At 39.1% G+C, this 18,487-nt stretch overlaps 1 protein-coding gene across 1 annotated transcript in view; it reads right to left on the reverse strand.

The window, feature by feature from the left end:
• The window catches only part of ARHGEF38 (Rho guanine nucleotide exchange factor 38), a 168,507-nt gene that overhangs the window by 20,741 nt on the left and 129,279 nt on the right, over positions 1-18,487 (reverse strand). Inside the window, exons 8-13 of the mRNA XM_077142641.1 lie at positions 16,029-16,133; positions 14,185-14,307; positions 10,370-10,681; positions 1,462-1,605; positions 472-670; positions 66-325 (exon numbers count right to left, since the gene is read on the reverse strand). Coding sequence (XP_076998756.1) covers positions 66-325; positions 472-670; positions 1,462-1,605; positions 10,370-10,681; positions 14,185-14,307; positions 16,029-16,133 — 1,143 coding nt within the window. The remainder of the gene's footprint in view (positions 1-65; positions 326-471; positions 671-1,461; positions 1,606-10,369; positions 10,682-14,184; positions 14,308-16,028; positions 16,134-18,487) is intronic.

Raw genomic sequence — 18,487 nt, forward strand, 5'->3', positions numbered from 1 at the left:
AGATAGAATGTATCTTTCCTGATTCAAAGAGCCAAGCATTTTTACATTAAGGTTCAAATACTTACCTGTTCATCTACCTCCTGAAAACTGTCAACGTCAGTGCCATTTGCTTCAAACTTTCCACATGTGCCACTAAGAGATGAGCTGCTATCACTGATGCTGCCTTCTGGGGTGCCAGTGATACTGTCACTAGCTGGCCGTGAAGAGACAAAGAGGCTGATGTTATCAAAATCATCATCACACAACCTGTTCTCAGCATCCACCTTCTGCACTTTTGCTGGGTTGTAGGGTTTTAAGAAGGAGGAATATACATATCCTTTTGCAACTGAATAGGAAATAAAAAGAAGAAAGAACCAAGATCATGCATATACTCTCCCCAAACATTTGTGCTTAGAGAGGCATACAGAGGTCACTGGGAAAAATTCAGATTAAAGGGGGATCGTTGCATGCATCTTATGCAAAGAACCTTACTTCCTGTGTCAACAAGCCACCGACTTGTACTCCCCAGTGGATCTTTCTGTTCTACCACCGCCACCAACTCCCCCTCCAGAAGATTGATGTCATATTCTTGCGTAGCATTGCATTTGCGTTTAGCTTGGAATAGTTCTTCTGCACTGTATGTGGATAGTAGTTTGGAGCGGTGAACATCAGTTTGACGTGGCATTTCTGGCTAGGAGAAGTAAGGAGAAATTTGGGTTTTGATAAATGTGTAACAAAATCCTCACTGAGTTGTATAATTCTCTGGAAAAATTTTAAATCTAGTAGTACCCATGCACTGATTTGGGATTATTTCAAGGTGGAGGCATAAATCAGGTGTGTTCTGTGAAGTACCTAGTCAAATTATTCAGTAGAAAAATTCTCTAGTTAGCACATGGGGGCAGTGTTGTAGAGAAGAAAGAAAAATCAACTGAGAAACCGAAGGCAGAAGTTCTAATCCCTCTCATTTTGAGTAACTTTCAAATTCTCTTTGCTATACAGAAGACAATCCCCATTGCCAATTTAAGCATTTGACAGATGATATTTAATTACATAAATTGTACATATGCATGTCATTTTCTGGGAAATAATATCAGCAAATTAGGTAGCAGACAAGAGACCTAAACCTCATTCCACTAAGTGATTTTGAGAAGGTCATTTCATCTCTGGAGCCTGAGACTCCTTATCTAGAAGTTGAAAGGTTTGGACTACATGATAACTCTCATAAAATTCTATTTATTCATTCATCAAATATTATTGAGTTACTACCTGGTGTGAAGAACCATTCTAGATACTTGTGAAAAAAACAGATAGACTCTATTGTGTTTTAGATGGTGGAAATAGTCAAGCAATTATACACATAATAATTAGGTAGATTATACTCTTATAGAAAGGGATAAGTGATTTGGAATATAATAGTATACTAAGACTTGAGCAAGGCAAAGAGGTGATATTCATCACTGTCATAAATGCTGACAAACTCACCAGAATTTGCAAAAGTTTCTTCTTTTCAAAACTCAGTTTCCTCTCAATAAAGGTGGCACTGTTATCCTTTACAAAATTCAGATTTTGGACCTCTTCTAGTACTTGGTTCTGAATCTCAGAGATGCTGGAGGTCAACAGTGGCACCTATTCATAGAAGTGAAAGGAAAGAAATGATATGGCACTGTTTGCAGACAATACTTAATCATATTAGGTGTTGAATTTACTGGACTTGTGAGGAATAGTTGAAAGAGTGTAAGATATTTCCGCAGAAAACAGTAAGGAAACTTTGTGGCTTCATGTAAAGACAGCCTATTTTGCTTTCTCCAGAAACACGATGGATTATTTTTTTTTAAGGTTCAAGCCTAAATAAAAGAAGAAGAGAAAAATAGCAATAAAATTGTGGAAGAAAGTCTCAGCGATTGATAACAATAGGTACCTCGAAATGTGGTGGGAGTAAGTTGGTGGGAAAGGAGAAAGAGGTTAAAATAAACACTGGTTAAGAACATGTGGTGATTTTAAAACAAGTCAGCAAATTCATTGCCAGGCTCCTATCAAGGCATGGAGTTTATGTACCTCCCATTTAAACTGGGTGGGCCTTGATGATTACCTCCACAATAGAATATGGTGAAGTTGATTCTGCTTGATTTTCAAGACTTAGATTACAAAACGCTATGAGGTTTCTGTTGGTTTCTCTTGGGACTCACTCTGGAGTCTTTAGTCACCATGTCAGAAGTTCAGCTCCACTGTGGGCACCATAAGCACAGACCATATGGGCAGACCACAGAGAGCAGGGGTGGGAAGGGCAGGCCTGTGGAGCCCCCCTAGGTATCTAATCTTTCCATCATCATGGGACTGAGGAAGAAGATGACTCTAGCCTTAGCTATTATCCATCTTCAACCTCATGAGAAACTCTAAGTGAGAATTACTGAGTTGGCCTAGCTAAGCCCACTGGCTGCCAGAACCATGAGAGACAATAATAATAAATGATTATTATTGCTTTATGTAACCTCATTTGGTGTAGTTTGTTATGTAGTAATAGACAACTGGAACCGTTTTCAAAAAATTTTGATGCCAAGATTCTTTCCATACTTCAATGGAGCTGGGAGACTGCATCTTCCCTACCTTAGCAAAAACTGGAAGTTTTATTCACTGCAAATCATAAAACAAGGAGTCTCTGGACTGGGGACAGTAGGCCCAAATAAGAGTAGGGGAACCCTGGTTGGATATTAGATCCTTAATCCATTTTGGAAACAGGTAATTAAATGAATGGATATACAGTGGATCTAGAGACCCTGTGGCCAGGCCTAGCAGCCATACATTGACCTCCAGGCAGAAGACTGGAAGAGGTGTCTCTGGAGGTGCTGACCAGCCCGAGAGGAAAAAACTTAAGATGATGTCAACAGGGGGTTCCCAAAAGAAGTGACAGCCAGATTACTCCACAATAGTGAAGCTCACAGTTTTCAACTCCTACCTATGTGCTTAATGGTGTCAATTATTCCCTGGCTTTTTTACTAGTAGTGAATGACCAAAGATATCAGATATCTGCATTATGCCTCGAATATGAAAGAGTCTGACAAAAAGACAGCAACCTATCTTAATTTTAAGAAAACAAAAAAGAGTCCTTAAAACTAAATTTATGATAGCAAAAATTTAAAAAAATCAAAAGATGGCTTAGAAGAATAAGTTAGGAAAATTTCTTAGGAAGTAAGCCAAAAAGATAAAGAGATAGAAACTAAGTAGAAAAAGATCATAAAAGTAGAACAACCCAGGAAGTCCAGAGAGAGATAAAAGAGAAAAGGAGGAAAGAAAAATCATCAATGTTTTATTTATGAAAACATTTTAATGAGGACAAATTTCTCCAAAATTTTTAAGGTGCTAAAAGTTTCTCAAAAACAAAGTACTTCTTTGCTCCTCTTCCATTATAAACTGCAATGTGAAAGACGCTTAGATAATGTTAACAGAAACAGAAAACATGGATTCTCCCACCTTTAAAAGTTCTGTGATTCAAAGTGAAATCAAGAATACCTAAAATAATGTCTTCTCCAATTAGCGAGCACTTATCAAACCTCAACATTATTATGAACTTATAAATCTACCTTCTACCATGACTATATAGTATACAAAATCTCTATAGACCACAGAATGAAATTATCCAAAGAAACTGAAAATTGAATTTCACTGAGAAAATATTAACAAGAAACATATATAACTTAAAAAAAATAATGATGGGACCACTAAATAGCCATTTTGAGGAAGATAAAGTTGGGTCCATATCTCATATCCTAGACCAAAATCAATTCTACATAGATCAAATAATTAAATTAAAAATATGAAACCACAAATATACTAGAGGAAAACATGGGTGAATTCTTTTGGGACCTCAAAACATGTCAGTATTTTCTGACTATGACTCAAAGTCTAGAAATCATAAAATAAAAGACTGATAAATTTGACTGTATATTTTTTTGCATGACAAAAAAATGCCATATACAAAGTCCAAATACAAAAGATAAACTGGGGAAAATAACCTCAATATATATCTCAAAACAAAAGGTCATCTCCCTAATATATACACTGCTTCTAAAAATTGAGGAAGAAAAACCAACAACTCAATTTTAGAAAGGGCAAAAGATATGAAGATCTAGGCTACAGAAAAAAAAATACAACAGTCCTCCAACATATGAAGATTCTCTACCTTATTAATAACTAGAGAAATGCAAATTGAAATTACACTATGAAACCTATTAGACTGGCAAAAATCCAGGGAAACTGGCTCTTATATATGTACAGATGGGAATTCAAAATGGTATAATTTTGAAGAAGGGAATCTGGCAATTACATAAGTATTTACCTTTTGACACAGAAATCCCATGTCTAGAAATCTCTTCTAAAGATACTCACACACTCACAGATTGGTGCACTGTACTGCATATAAGGTACACTTCAATTTTAAAAGTTTAAAAACAGGGGCTGACCAGGGAAATGCAAATCAAAACCGAGACAAGATATCATTTCATACCCACTAGAATGACTATAATAAAAAAGAGGTAACAATAGGTGTTGGAAAGGATATGCAGGAATTGGAACCCCCATACATTGCTATTTGGTTTCATTGAGCCACTTTGGAAAACAGTATGGCAGGTCTTCAAAACTGTTAAATATGAAGTTACCATATGACCCAGCAATTCCACTCAGAGATGCATATCCAAGAGAAATGAAAACATACACCCACAAAACTTGCAAATGAATGTTTATAGCAGCATTATACATAAAAATCAAATGGTGTGTACAACCCCAATGGATATAACTGATGAATGGATAAATAAAATGTGGTCTATCCATACAATGGAATTTTATTTGGCAAGCAGAATAAATGAAGTGCTGAAACATGTTACAACATGTATGAAATTTGAAAATATTGTGCTACATGAAAAAAAGCCACACACAGGTCACAGAGTATCACATATCATATAATTCCATCGATATGAAATGTTCCAAATAGGTAAGTCCATAGAAACAGAAAATAGACTGATAGCTGCCTAGCTGGGAAGATTGGGGGAAAATGTGGAGTCATTGTTAATGGGGATGGGTTTCTTTTAGGGGTGATAAAGTGTTCTAAAATTGATAGTAGTGATGGTGCACAACTCTGAATATATTTTAAAAACATTGAATTGTATACCTTAAATGAGTGGACTATATGGTTTATGATTTATATCTCAGTTAAATTGTTACAAAAAAAGGGAGGGACTGTTTATACACTGTTATATAGCCATGCAGTAGACTACTATAAAACTGGAAAAATAATGAGGAAGCTTTCTATGTACTGACATGGAAGCATTTCCAGGATATATTGTTAAAAAACAAGTTGCAGAAAAAAAAAAAAAAAACCTTGCAGAATGCTGTAGATAATTTGCCACTGCTTATGCAAGAAATAAAGATATATATTTGCATTTGGTTTTATTTGCATGAAGAAACCCTAGAAGGATAAAAATATACTAATAAAAACGATTATGCCAATGAGGGTGGGGGATGGGGGTAGGGGACAGGAGCAGGGTGAGACTGCCTAAACATTTTCATATCGTCTTGACCTTTGAGCCAGGTGAATGTAGCACCTGTTTGCTCAATTGATTTAATTCAAAGAATATGTTAAAATGTAATTAAATACATAATAAAAATGAATTAGAGGAGCAGCTGCCAGGCCCTGCTGGTCACCTGGCACCAACAGATAAGAAGCTCAGGGTGAGAAAGGGTTGGAATGCCACTCATTGATTCAAAGTGCATCTTGAATCTGCCAGGCAGAGGAAACTTTCCTGTCGGTCTTTCTCGGGCCATTCCAGAGAGTTATATTCAGAAGATGGAGAAGATGTGCACATGCGTACATGTAAGAGCGCTTAATCTCATCTTCCAGGGCTAAAAACTGTAAGAGTAGGCATAGTGCCTGTCCGGGTCCCTGATTAGGACACGGAAGTTGCTCTGATAAATCTAATGCTCAAAGAATGATAAAGAGGCAGTGGGCCTTGAAGCCTTCTGGGCTGAGGGAGGGCTACCTGAGGGTCCCCAGATTCTAGATCAGACTCAGGGCGAGGGATTGCTCACAGTTTGTCTTTGGATGGTTAGCTCCAGAACCTTAGAGGTGGTTCTGGTCCTCATTTACCCACTATCCCGAGGCTGTCTCCCCTGTCCCCACAGCTCCACATTCAGTCTGTAGCCAGATCACCCCAGACGGTATCTCCTAGGATTTCTGGGCTTTTACCAGCAGCAGGGCAATGTTTTCTGGAATGCTCCATCAGGGCGAATGTCCCAGAGTCTCAGTCACTACCTGGAGCCCCGGTGTGACTCTCTGAATTAAGCGCCATCAGTGTCAGCCCCTCAAATGCACACTCACTCACTTTCCACATAGAGTGGGCAAGAGGAAAACTGCCAATTTCGTTCTCCATGGGAGAGCGGCTGGGAAACAAGATGCCTGATTAGAAAGGGACTTTTTGAGGCTGAAACATACCAGAAAATAATCCCAGGTTGAGAGGACCAATCAGGACTCCAGCTTGTTTTGCCTGATGCAGAAGGCCAGCTTGTGGCTGCCTGGCAGCTCCACCACGAACACCCTTGCAGAGTGAACCTCCTGCCCCCATTCAGGTGACCTGCCGTGGCTGCTGGTCTTGCATCTTCCCAAGTCTGGCTTGGCAAGATACTTGGACTGCATGCATAACCACCTTCTTGAAATTTCCGTGACCGAGGCTTCTTCTCTTGGGCTTCTTCTCTTTGGGTTCTGAAATCCAGGCACTGGACAGATGTTTTGTCCTTAGGGTTAAGATGAGGAGCAGTGATAACAAACCATTGTCTCTTTAGACACAGACTCGTAAGGATGACCCAGGGGATCTTTCGACTCCTGCTATAAGGTATATTCTAGACAGTAGAACCTAAAGGCATGTGGCATATTTTGTACAGATCACCTTCTGGGAGGAAAATGTTTATCACTCAGATAACTTCTCTTCTTTTCCCTACATGCTGCCTGTCCCTTGAGCAGACCCTGCCAGGAGTGACTCATGTCTTCCTTTGAAAGCAATTTCCCAGGGCATGTGACAATATTACCCAAACACCTGCCATGACACGAGCAAAAGCTGGGCAGCCGGGCAGTGCAAGGGAGTTCAGTATTCACGTTCTTGCTTGTCATGTCGGAGACCTGGGTTCAATTCCCCGAGCCTGCACATGCCAAAAAAATAAAAAAGACCAGAAAACCCTTCCTTCACTCTGGTCCTGTACTTCCCCCTACAAACAAGCAAAACAAACAAGCAAAAATTTCGCAAATAGTACTGCATTAATGGGATAATCACATGGAAAAATCATAGAATGTAACAACACCATACATCACACAAAAAATTTTAAAAATTTTAAAATTAAAATTAAAAAATTAAAAAGAAAAAAGCTGGGCAGTTGCTCCTGTCAGAGCATCAGCCCCATTTGCAGGGGCTTTTAAAAAGATGTGGACGTCTAATACTCAGGAGGCAGCAACTCAGTATCCTAAGAAGTTAGAATTAAGAAAAAAAAATGAAATGGAGTCTTTAGGCATCTGGAGCTTGGGACAAACTGCCAGTCAGAAGGTCCGCCAGCTCACAGGGACTATTAGGTGGATTGTAACTTCACTCCCAGCTCAGAGGAAGAGTCTGTGGCTCTGGGATACACTCCCTGCTTCCCATCCTCTCTAAGAAATAAATCTGAGCCCATTAAGATATCCCTGATGCTGGCTGGGCAGGAAGGCAGAACAAGCAATTTCAGTGAAATTCTTTGGGGACGGCTCTTAGCTGGCCTGGCCCCTCAGCCCTTTGTGCAGAGAAACTACTCTTCAACCTTGGCTTTAAAAAAGTGTGTCTACTAGGAACAAGACAAGAAAGGGCTCCAGGAAGTGGGTAGTGAAAGAAGTGGAGCCCTTTCTTGTTCTGTTTTCTGCATGTTAATTGATGACCTAGAGAACTCATACCGCAAGATTCTGAATCAGACAGAGAGGCAAGGGATTGCTCACAGTTCATCTTTGGATTTTCAACTCCAGGGCTTTAGAAGTGGTCCTGACCCTCACTTACCCACTGCCTTGAGGCTGTCTCCCCTGTGCCCATAGCTCCATATTCTGTCTGTAGCCTGATGACCCCAAATGGTATCTCCAAGATCCCACAGGCCTTTCTTTTGACCTCTGAACCCAGACTTGGCCCCTTGGCTCTCCTTGCACATGGATGTACAACAGGATTCTCAGATTCAGTATATCTGAAATGGAGCTCTTGCTGTTTTATTACCCCAAAAGTTTGTTTCTCCCCTGTCTATCCCCGGCCCAGGAAATTTCCACCATTCATCCAATTTCCTGAGCCCAGAGCCTGGCTGCCCTCCTTGTTTCCTCCTTCATCATCCTCCTTCTAGGCATCAGGTCTTCTAAATATATCTCACTACTGTTATCTCTCCATCTCCTCTTCCTGGATCAGATGACTACAATCACTGGTTCCCACCCTCCTCATTCTGTTGTCCCCCCCTCCATGCTTGCTTCTTTCCCATCCTTCTGTATAATAGCTGGTGGTGTCATATTCTACACACCTTGGATCCCATCCTGCCCTTGCCCAAAACCCTTCCCATAATTCTTGGAGTGAAATCCAGTTGCCCTCCCCTGTCCTAAGGGTCTGCAGGACCAGCTCCCTAACAGCCTCTCCCACCCCACCTTGTACCATGTCTCCTCCCTACCATACGCTCCAGCCACAGTGTCTCCATCCCACCTCCACCAGTTCTGGAGTATGCCAGTTCCTTTCCCACCTTCCTGTGCTGTCCCCATCCCCTGGAGTGCCCGGTGCATTGCTGGCTCACTCCCATCCTCCCCCCTGGGCTCCAGCGGTTTCTTCTGGAGGCAGAGAGGAGGGGTACTTTCTCCCCAGCAATCCCCCATCCTATTCTTATGTTTCCTTCACTCTGCTCGGTGCGACCTGTAACCATCCCACTTTTCACTGGCTTCCCAGTGTCTCCCCTATTGGAATGTAAGAGCCTTGAGGTCAGGGGCCCTTTAGTCTCATTCACTACCATGTCAGTCAGGTTCTCCAGAGAAACAGAACCAGCAGGATATTAGCAGATTTATTACAAGGATTTGGCTCACACAATCATGGAGTCTGGCAAGTCTGAACTCCATAGGGCAGGCCACAAGCTGGAAATTTCAATAATGAGGATGCTGTAGTCCTTAGCCTGAATTCCCCAGGGGAAACTGCTGGCCAGAAATCCCAGCAAGAGCCAATGCTGAAGTTGAAGCAGAAATTCTTCTGACATCTGAGACCCTCGGTTTTGGCTTCAAAGAATTCCAACTGATTGGATGAGAAGACTCCCCAGATTGCTGAGGGCAAATCTCCTCTGTTGATCATAGATGTAAGCAACTCATTATAGATGTAAATTCAATCTCAAAATAACCTCACATTAGCCAGTAGACCAGTGCTTGACCAAACAACCTCACCAAGTGGACACATGACCGTATATCACAGCCACAGCACCTCACACAGTTCCTAGCACTTAATTAGGCTTCATAAATATTAGTTGAATGAATTACTTAAAAATGAATTATGGGGGCAGGCTATGGTGGCTCAGCAAGCAGAGTTCTTTCTGACTTGCTATGACGGAGACCCGGGTTCACACAAAAAAAGAAAAAAAAAGAATAAGGAGCAATACATTTTGCTCCAAATACTGTGAGTTCAATATCTAATCTGTAAATAATGTATTCTGGTTTGAAGCAGCTGAATGGGAACTAACACACATGAAAAGAAGGGTCAAATTACAGAAACCAAGCAGATTTAAAAAAATTGATATTGGATTGTAAATATCTTTCTTCCTCTTTGGGAAAAAATAATTATAAAATAATATCCTAGCTAATGGAAACTTAATGCTTAGCTCACCTTCCCCCATATCTCTTTATTTGTGCGTATCTACATATTGGGCTTTCCTTTCTTGGGAGGAAACAAAAGAAAGAAGAATGATTTCATAGTTATTCTATTCCTGCTGTTACACTGAGATGGCTTTTTGGTATCCACACTTAAATAGTCACAGTTAACATTCAAGAACTGATGAGTGAGAGGAGAATGCAAAATATAAGCTGATAAATGTGGCACCAGGCAGGTGGAACTACACTGGCTCCAGAAGTGGGTAGAATGATGCTGAAAAGCACATGGTATTAGAAAAGGAATGTCCAACAAGAGCTAAGAATGTAAGTCACTGTGAACTGAATTAGGAACTGTCTTTTAGCTTCCTGGGGAAGAGGGATAAGGAGCAGGAGACTTTGACTGGCATCAGTTATGCACACACACACACATACATGCACAGAACAGGGCTTTTCTTGCATGGGTGTGGTTTGCAACAGATCCTGTAGGCAGAGGTAGGCACAGGCTGGTGCCATGCTTACCGGGCCCACCGTGGAATAAGTCCTCTGTGCCTGGAGCATCAGGTCCCTAAGGAGGGTGATGAAACTGCACAGACAGTTCAGCAAGATCCTCCGAGCAGCCTGGTTGAACACCTGGAGCTCTTCCACAAGCTGGGCATTGAGGGCTTCGTACTCTTTTTTCACCAAGTCTGACTCATTTCCTGCAGCCCGCTGTAGGTAGCTGTTGTAATCCAGCAGTTTATCATAGCGTTTCTGGATGAGCTTCTGAGGCCCTGGGAATAAGGACAGCAGGGCTGACAGAGGGGTCAGGACGAGCCTTTGTAAATGAGCTGCCTGCCAAAAGCAAAACAATCCAACATTACTTCGAGAGTAACAACCAATTACCGTGCCCAGTGCTGTTGTGAATAGGCTCAGCTCCTCCCCGGAGGGACATAAAAGAAATCAGCAATGTATCTAGTCAAGTTAAGAGAGAAGCAGATCATTTTTTGGTCTCACTAAAACCCATTCAAGGACGTAAAACACGGACTCTAGACTCTAAAATTGAACAGGAAGAGGAATACAAAAAGTTTGCAACCCCCCGCCCCCCCTTTCCTTTTCCTGTCTCCAAGACTCCTCTCTGTTGGCAGTAAAGACTCCTCTCTGTTGGCAGTAAAAGGAATACAGTTGGACTTAGAGGAGCTTGTACCTTATTCCTCCCACAGCTAACCCAACATCCTGGCTACCCCGGGTAGAATGTATTCTTCATAAGGTTAGCGCTTCTTTCACATAGGTAGTTTAGATCTTGTGATAGAAATGACCATAGAGTACTATGTCCTCTTTAGAAACACTGATGGATGAAGCTGATGCCTGATTCTGCTTCTTAAATTGTTACATTTTTAGGTCTGAGTCACTGACAGTGAGCTTCATATTAATGTCCAGCCCTATGCCAGCATTTCAGCACCCTAAATTTAATTTTCTCTGTTTCTCTTTCCTTTCCCTCTGTTCTAAAGTACACTCTTGTCTTCTGTTGGCTGACTGCCCTACTTTGCCATTTATCATATAAAATTTTTGAATAGTAATGAATACCCAGCTGTAATTACATCTGGTTTTTATATACTCTTGGGTTATATGGTTATTTTATGGCAATTTGCAAGTAGATTTCTCTTTTGGACCCCCAAATAAGTTCTAGGGAATCAGCATCTGAGCAACGGCTGTATTAATTAACCTACATGTTGCCTGGTAACTTTGTCTGAACTCAGGGGAAATCTGGAAGAGAGGGGAAACCAATCTCTTATTGGCACCAGAAATAGCCTACACAGATCAAGTCTGATGTCTAACTTATGAGGTAATCAATATAAGCCTGCAGCCTGTTAATGAGTTCTTTGATTAAGAAAAGAATCTGTTTACTGTATCTGGGATAAATTACTGTGTTTGTGTCTTGACTGGATTTCTACAGGTAATCTAATTACAATATATCTTCCCAGTGACTCACAGACAGGAACCGGTTCTCCTGTACATAGGAAATCCGATTGGAACAAATCAGAATCAGATCTTATTTTAATATTTTGACATTTATAAAATGTTAACATAAGGGTCATTCATGGTTAGATAATAACTATTCTGCCTTTAGCTAGATTTTGAGTTCTTATTTGATATTTAAAATAAGTTTTATATACTTTACCCATAAAAGTGCTTTTTCATATTGAGCTTTGATATAATTATTTTGATTTAGTTTAACTTATTATCTTGTGGTTTTATACAAGTTAGAAACAACTTTCTCTTTTATTTCCATCAAATTCTGGAACATACTTGCTGAGGGAGAAGCTATCTGCTTTGTTCTTAGATAGTACTCAATAAATATTTATTAACCTAATTAATAATTAATAAAACTAAAAAGCAAATCTTTAAGAACTTTTCTAGAATGTGCTCTATATAATTAAGTCCAGGAAATGCATAAAGAACTAGCAACATCTTTTCCCATTAAAAATTGTTATGGATGGAACCACGTCCCATGCAAAGTCCTGCTCAAGTGCTAAATCCAAGTCCTATGGACTTTGAAGATATTATTAATTAAGGTGAGTAATTAAGTGAGTGGGATGGACCATAATCCCAGAGGACTGGAGTCCTTATATACAGAGGAAATTTGGACACAGTGAGTAGTAGGAGACTGACAGATGGCCATGTGACACAGGCAGAGATTGAGCTGTGGATTGCCAGCATGCTGCCACCAGATACTTCAGAGAGTGCACAATCCTGCTGACACCTTGATTTTGGATTTCTAACTTCCAAAACGGTGAGACAATAAATTTCTGTTGTTTAAACCAACCAGTCTATGGTATTGGATATAGCAGCCCTGGCAAACTAGGATAAACATATGTTGTAAAAACATCTATATCTATCTATCTATCTATCTATCTATCTATCTATCTATCTATCTATCTATCTATCTATCTATCTATCTAGATCGATAGTGGTTTGAAGCTGTTATTAACCCTAGAAAAAGCCATGTTCTTTTAGTCCATCCCTGTGGGAACAGACCAAATTGTGGGTGGGACTTTGGGTTCAATTGAGATGTGACCCAGCCCATTCAAGGTGGGTCTTACTCCTGCACCAGAGCCCTTTATGAGAAACCAGAGAGAAACACCCAAAGACATTTTGGAGAGAGCTTAGAGAGAACAGAAGCTGGGAGAGAAGGATCAGCAGTCGCCGACCATGTGCCTTCACCGCAGATACCAATCAGCTTTTCTTCAGAGGAAGTAATGTCCTGTTGAGGCCTTAATTAGGACATTTTAGAACTGAAAATTTCTAAACTAATAATTTCCCATTATAAAAGCCAACCCATTTCTGGCATATTGCATTCTTACAACTTTAGCAAACCACAACACTATCTATCTATCTAGCCTATCATCCTTAGTTCAGATGCAATCCTGGCATTCCATTCCGCAAGAAATGCAAGATCTTTTGGAGGCTGGGTTTGAAAATACGTGGGACTGTTTATTTGTTGTCACAATGACTTCATATGGGGGACATTACTGAGATTCAGATCATGGAGGGCCAGAAATGCTGAATGCCCTCCAACATAAGGGCCACTCAATGAAGATTTGCCTGACCCAAAGTACCAATAATGTCAATGCTTTGAAGCACTTTCAAGATGATGAAAGGAATCTATTATATATTTTATAAAATATTTATAAGTATGAAATAACACTTTTGGAAAAACACAAGACAGTATATTAAATTTAGTACTACTCTAGTGCCACTCAAACTACTCTACTCCCCAAATATTTTATTAGTACAAGCACATTTTCATGATTCCCAAGCTATTTTTAAAGGATATTTAATAAATAAATATTTTGCCACAGAGCAGAAGTAAATAATATATGATTCTTGGTAAAATCCCATTCTCTAAAAAACAAAAGAAAAAAGCCTTTGCTTTCCACATTATGGTTAACAGGAGTCACATCTTTAGAGAGTACCTCTACCTCTCCTGAAGGACTTGGGTATTTCTAGAGACTCCTTTAAGAAAACCACAGCTTTATAACATAATAAATCCTTGAAATATCATACATAGGCTTAAACTAAATCTCAATTTCAAAAGCTTCACAGACACTAACTATCCCTAGAAGCACAATCTGAGATTCCCTCAAATTTCAATTATGGTAAAATGCTCACTAATTCATTTAAAAGTATTTAGTGATTAAAAAAAGATCATTTTTAAACCTACTAATTTTGACATTAACATTTACTTTGGTGCATATTTTAATTTTAACTCAAAAAAAAAAAAAAGAAATGAAAAGCAGCTTTAATTTTAACCCTACTATTTAATTTGCATTTATCTGTGAATATAATTAACTTACAAAGTCATCACAAGGATTTGGGGCATTACTTGGGGTCTCTGAATAGCCATGCTCCTCCTCATCTTTCTTGTACGAAATCTCCTGGAACTCCGTTACACTCTGCAGAACTAAGGGCATGGCATCCTGAAACCAAAGAACAAAGTTACAGAAAGACAAGTTCTGAAGTCAGTACAATGAGATGTATCCTAAATGTGGACCTCATCACCACTGAGAGTGAAAAATAAAGAAAGGAAAGACAAAACATTTCTTGAATACTTTGCACAGTCAATCAGCTTACTTGTAAACAAACTATTTTCTTAACATTTCCCCCTGTCACTTTCTTATATTACTCTGTATGAGACCCTCTTTTACTAAATGAAATCTATTCCAATCTCCTCGTTGGTCATTCGTTAGCATTCACTTCTTACAAATACTTTTTAAAAGTCACACCTCTTTCATGTATATCTTCAGTTTTCCTTAGTGAATCCATTGCTCTCTTTAAGAGGAGATGTCCACGTTTTGAATCGATTAGTGGAAAAAGACCTTCCTATAGTTATTCCACAGAGGCTCCTTGAAAGTTACATCAAGAACAGGGCTTTCACTGCCCTTCAGCTGTTATAATAGTTTTGGTTTTCTTTTCACAGTAGCCAGTACTTCAGGAAGAGAACAGCAAATCTGACTATAAAATCAGGCTTTGCTTCAGTTTATAAATAAGAACAGAATGTTGCTTGTGGGTTACCTAACATGGAAACATGTCTTAAATGATTGTGTCTGCCATCTTTATCCTCTGCTGATGTGATATTTTATCTAAGCATACAAACAACTGCCTTCAAAAACAGACCTCCAAAAGAAAATGGAAAGGGGGCCATGTATTAACTGACTTATGTCTATCTTTCTATGTCTCATAGCCATGACCATTGTAAGGATATTATTAGACGCCACGTCCTCTTTATGATGTCCTGATGGGTCTTACTAATGAGAATAATTGTATCGTACTCCAATCTGCACATTCAAATCAGTGATTTTCAACAGGGGCAAGGAATTCTCCTAAGAGGCTGAAAATTTGTAGGGTTGTTTAGTCTTCTGGCCTAGTTGGATGGGATCATTCATATATTGTAGTTCATATTATATTGTTAGAATTTATTTTCCTTTATATTGAATTTTTTCCATACATTTACTTATATAAGGTTGTATTATCTGTGAATTACATTTCAGAATCATAAAGAGGGGCATTACAAAATTCTGGTTATAAAATAAATAAAGAGGTATAGTTTAAGTCTTAGAATTGTGTGATCATATATCCTCTTTTGAGTTGTGAGCTAGTGAACTTAAAGCAAAATTTGAGACCCACTTGTGGATTTTTGTGGTCTTTATGACCTTTATGTTTACTTTTTAATTTGTTTTCTGATTTCATTTTATATCCCACTTGGATTTTCTTCTTTTCTTTTTTAAACTGAAATTATGTGAACATGTACTTTAGATATCTTTGAAAACTACCTTAAATACAACTGAAAGAGATATGTTAGTATAATTATACTTAAGATGATTTGCCTCATCTGTAATTTTGTGTTAATGAACTCATCTTCATCACAAAGAACGTATGCCTTGAAGGCAGTCATGTAAGACCAAAGGTCCCTACTACATGGCCATGTGGACTGTGGAGAGGGTAGAGCAGGTAAGGGAACCAAAACCAAAACCCAAGTCTTTATATTAACTGCCTTCACCAGCAGTCCACAGCCTTCCAAATTTGATATGATGGAGCATGTCATCATATAAATGAATGAACAGGCACATTTAATTTTCACAATAACCATGGGAAACATACATTCCTGGAAAAACATTGAAAACAATTGTGCCTTACCTACCTGTATGTGTAGAAGACAGAATGAAATGTTCTTCACAAAATGCCTCACAGTCTTTTCTAAACATCTAAATAGCTTTTCTTCTCTGTTAAAGGTACTGTCTTTCACCTAAAATGTATATGAAATTATTGATATTTATAACAAGTTAATCTGGGATTTGTAAAAATATCATGGATCATATTGACCCAGCACATTACAAAAAACTCACTGGTGGGATGAAAACCTTTTACGATATGCCATCTTAGCCCACTACTCTCTGAGTTGGCACACAGAAAAACTGATGTCGCATTGATAAAGCAAAGTCACACGATGTAGCTTAATTTGTTCAGTTTTCACATAGCTTCACCCATGTTGGAGTAGCTGTACGATTATAAAATTTTTCTGTACAGTTTATAATAGTATATGTTGTGCATGCACTCATCTTTTTTCAATTAGGAAAGTAGTAGGTTTATAGAAATACCATGCAGAAAGCACAGTCCCCATATACCACCCCTCACACACAGTTTTCCCTCCCTATTATTAACACTTTGCATTGGTGTGGTAGCATTGTTAAAGTTGATGAAACGGTATTATTATATCATTAAATATAGTCCATATTTACATCAGAGTTCACTGATTGTGTTGTACAACCCCGGTTTTTTTTAAAATTTTATTCTAATAACATATATGCAACCTAAAATTTCCACCTTTTAACCAGATTCAATTATATAATTCAGGAGTGTTACTTATATTTACAATACTGTACTACCATCACCACCATCCATTCCCAAAACTTTTCATCACCCCAAACAATAACTTTCTACTAATTAAGCATTAACTTTCACTCCCTACCCCCAGGCCCCTGGAAACTTACAGTTTCTGAAACTATGAATTTGCTTATTCTAATCATTTAATATCAGTGAGATCATATAATATGTCTTTTATACGTCTGGCTTATTTCACTCAACAAGATGTTTGCAACGTTTATTCATGTTGTAGTATGCATCAGAACTTCATTCCTTTTTATAGCTCAATGATATTCTATTGAACGTATATACTGCATTTTGTTAATACATTCATCTGTTGATGGACACTAGGGTTGCTTCCATCTTTTGGCAACTATGAATAATGCTACTATAAATATGAGTGTGTAAATATCTGTTCAACTCTCTGCTTTCAGTTCTTTGGGTTATGTACCTGGAAATGGGATCACTGGGTCATATGGTAATTATATACTTAACTTTCTAAGAAACTGTAAAATATTTTCCACAGCGGCTACACCATTTTACATTCCCACTAAAAATGAGCAAGCGTTCCTATTTCTCCACATCCTTTTCCATATTTGTATTTTCCTTTTCTTTAATAGTAGCTGCTCTGGTGGATGTGCAAACCAACTCATTGTGGTTTTAATTTGCACTTCCCTAATGGCTAATAATGTTCGCATCTTTTCACATGCTTACTGGCCACTTGTACATCTTCATTGGTGGAATGTTTATTCAAGTCATTTGCCCATTTTTTTTTTTAACATGGGCAGGCACCGGGAATCGAACCCGGGTCCATTTTTAAACTTGGTTGTTGGTCTCTTGACCGTTGAGTTGTAGGATTTCTGTATATATTCAGTATATTAAATGCTTTTTAGAATATGTGGTTTCCACATATTTTCTCCTGTTCTATGGGTTGTTTTTTATTTTAAATTTGCATTTTGATGCAAATAGATGTTAATTTTGGAGAAGTCTTATTTATCTATTTCTTTCCTTTGCTGCACATGCTTTGGATGTAAAGTCTAAGGAATCATTGCCTAACAGAAGATCCAGAAGATGCATCTCTGCTTTCTTGTAGGAATTTTAAGTTTTGGTTCTTATATTCAGGTCTTTGATCCATTTTTAGTTAATTTTTGTATATGGTGTTAAGGAGGCATCCACCTTCATTGTTTTGCATATGGATATCCAATTTTCCCAGCACCATGTGTGGAAGAGAATTATTTTCACACTGAGTGGACTTGGCATGTTTGTCAAAATTCAATTTTCCAGAGTTCCAGAGAGATGGCGGAATAAGAGAGGCGAAGTTCACTCTTGCTCCCAGGAACAGTTAGAGAAGGGATAAGATGGCAACTGGGATGGTGATTCCAGGATAAAAGTGATCTGGGAGGGTCTTCTAACCACAAAGGGAGGCCCTGGTTGCAAAAACTAATGAAAACTGGAGACTGTCCAGCTAATGAAAACAGCCTAATTTGCCCCTTTAGAAACGGGAGCCTGAAGCCCTCAAGAGTGCACAGATGGGGAGACGGGGACAAGGAAAGAAGCGAAGCCGAGTTCCTCAAATGAGCTACCTTCAGGTGCTGGCCACAGCATGCGACTCCCCCACACCCCACCCACCTGAACCCCTACACCTGGCCCCTGAACTGGGCTCCAAGCATCTCTGCCCCGACATCCTCCCCACCCCCACGTGTCCCTCTCCCCACAACCCTGCTTTGCACATGCACA

This window comes from Tamandua tetradactyla, chromosome 24 (assembly GCF_023851605.1).
Source record: "Tamandua tetradactyla isolate mTamTet1 chromosome 24, mTamTet1.pri, whole genome shotgun sequence".
NCBI lineage: Eukaryota > Metazoa > Chordata > Mammalia > Pilosa > Myrmecophagidae > Tamandua > Tamandua tetradactyla.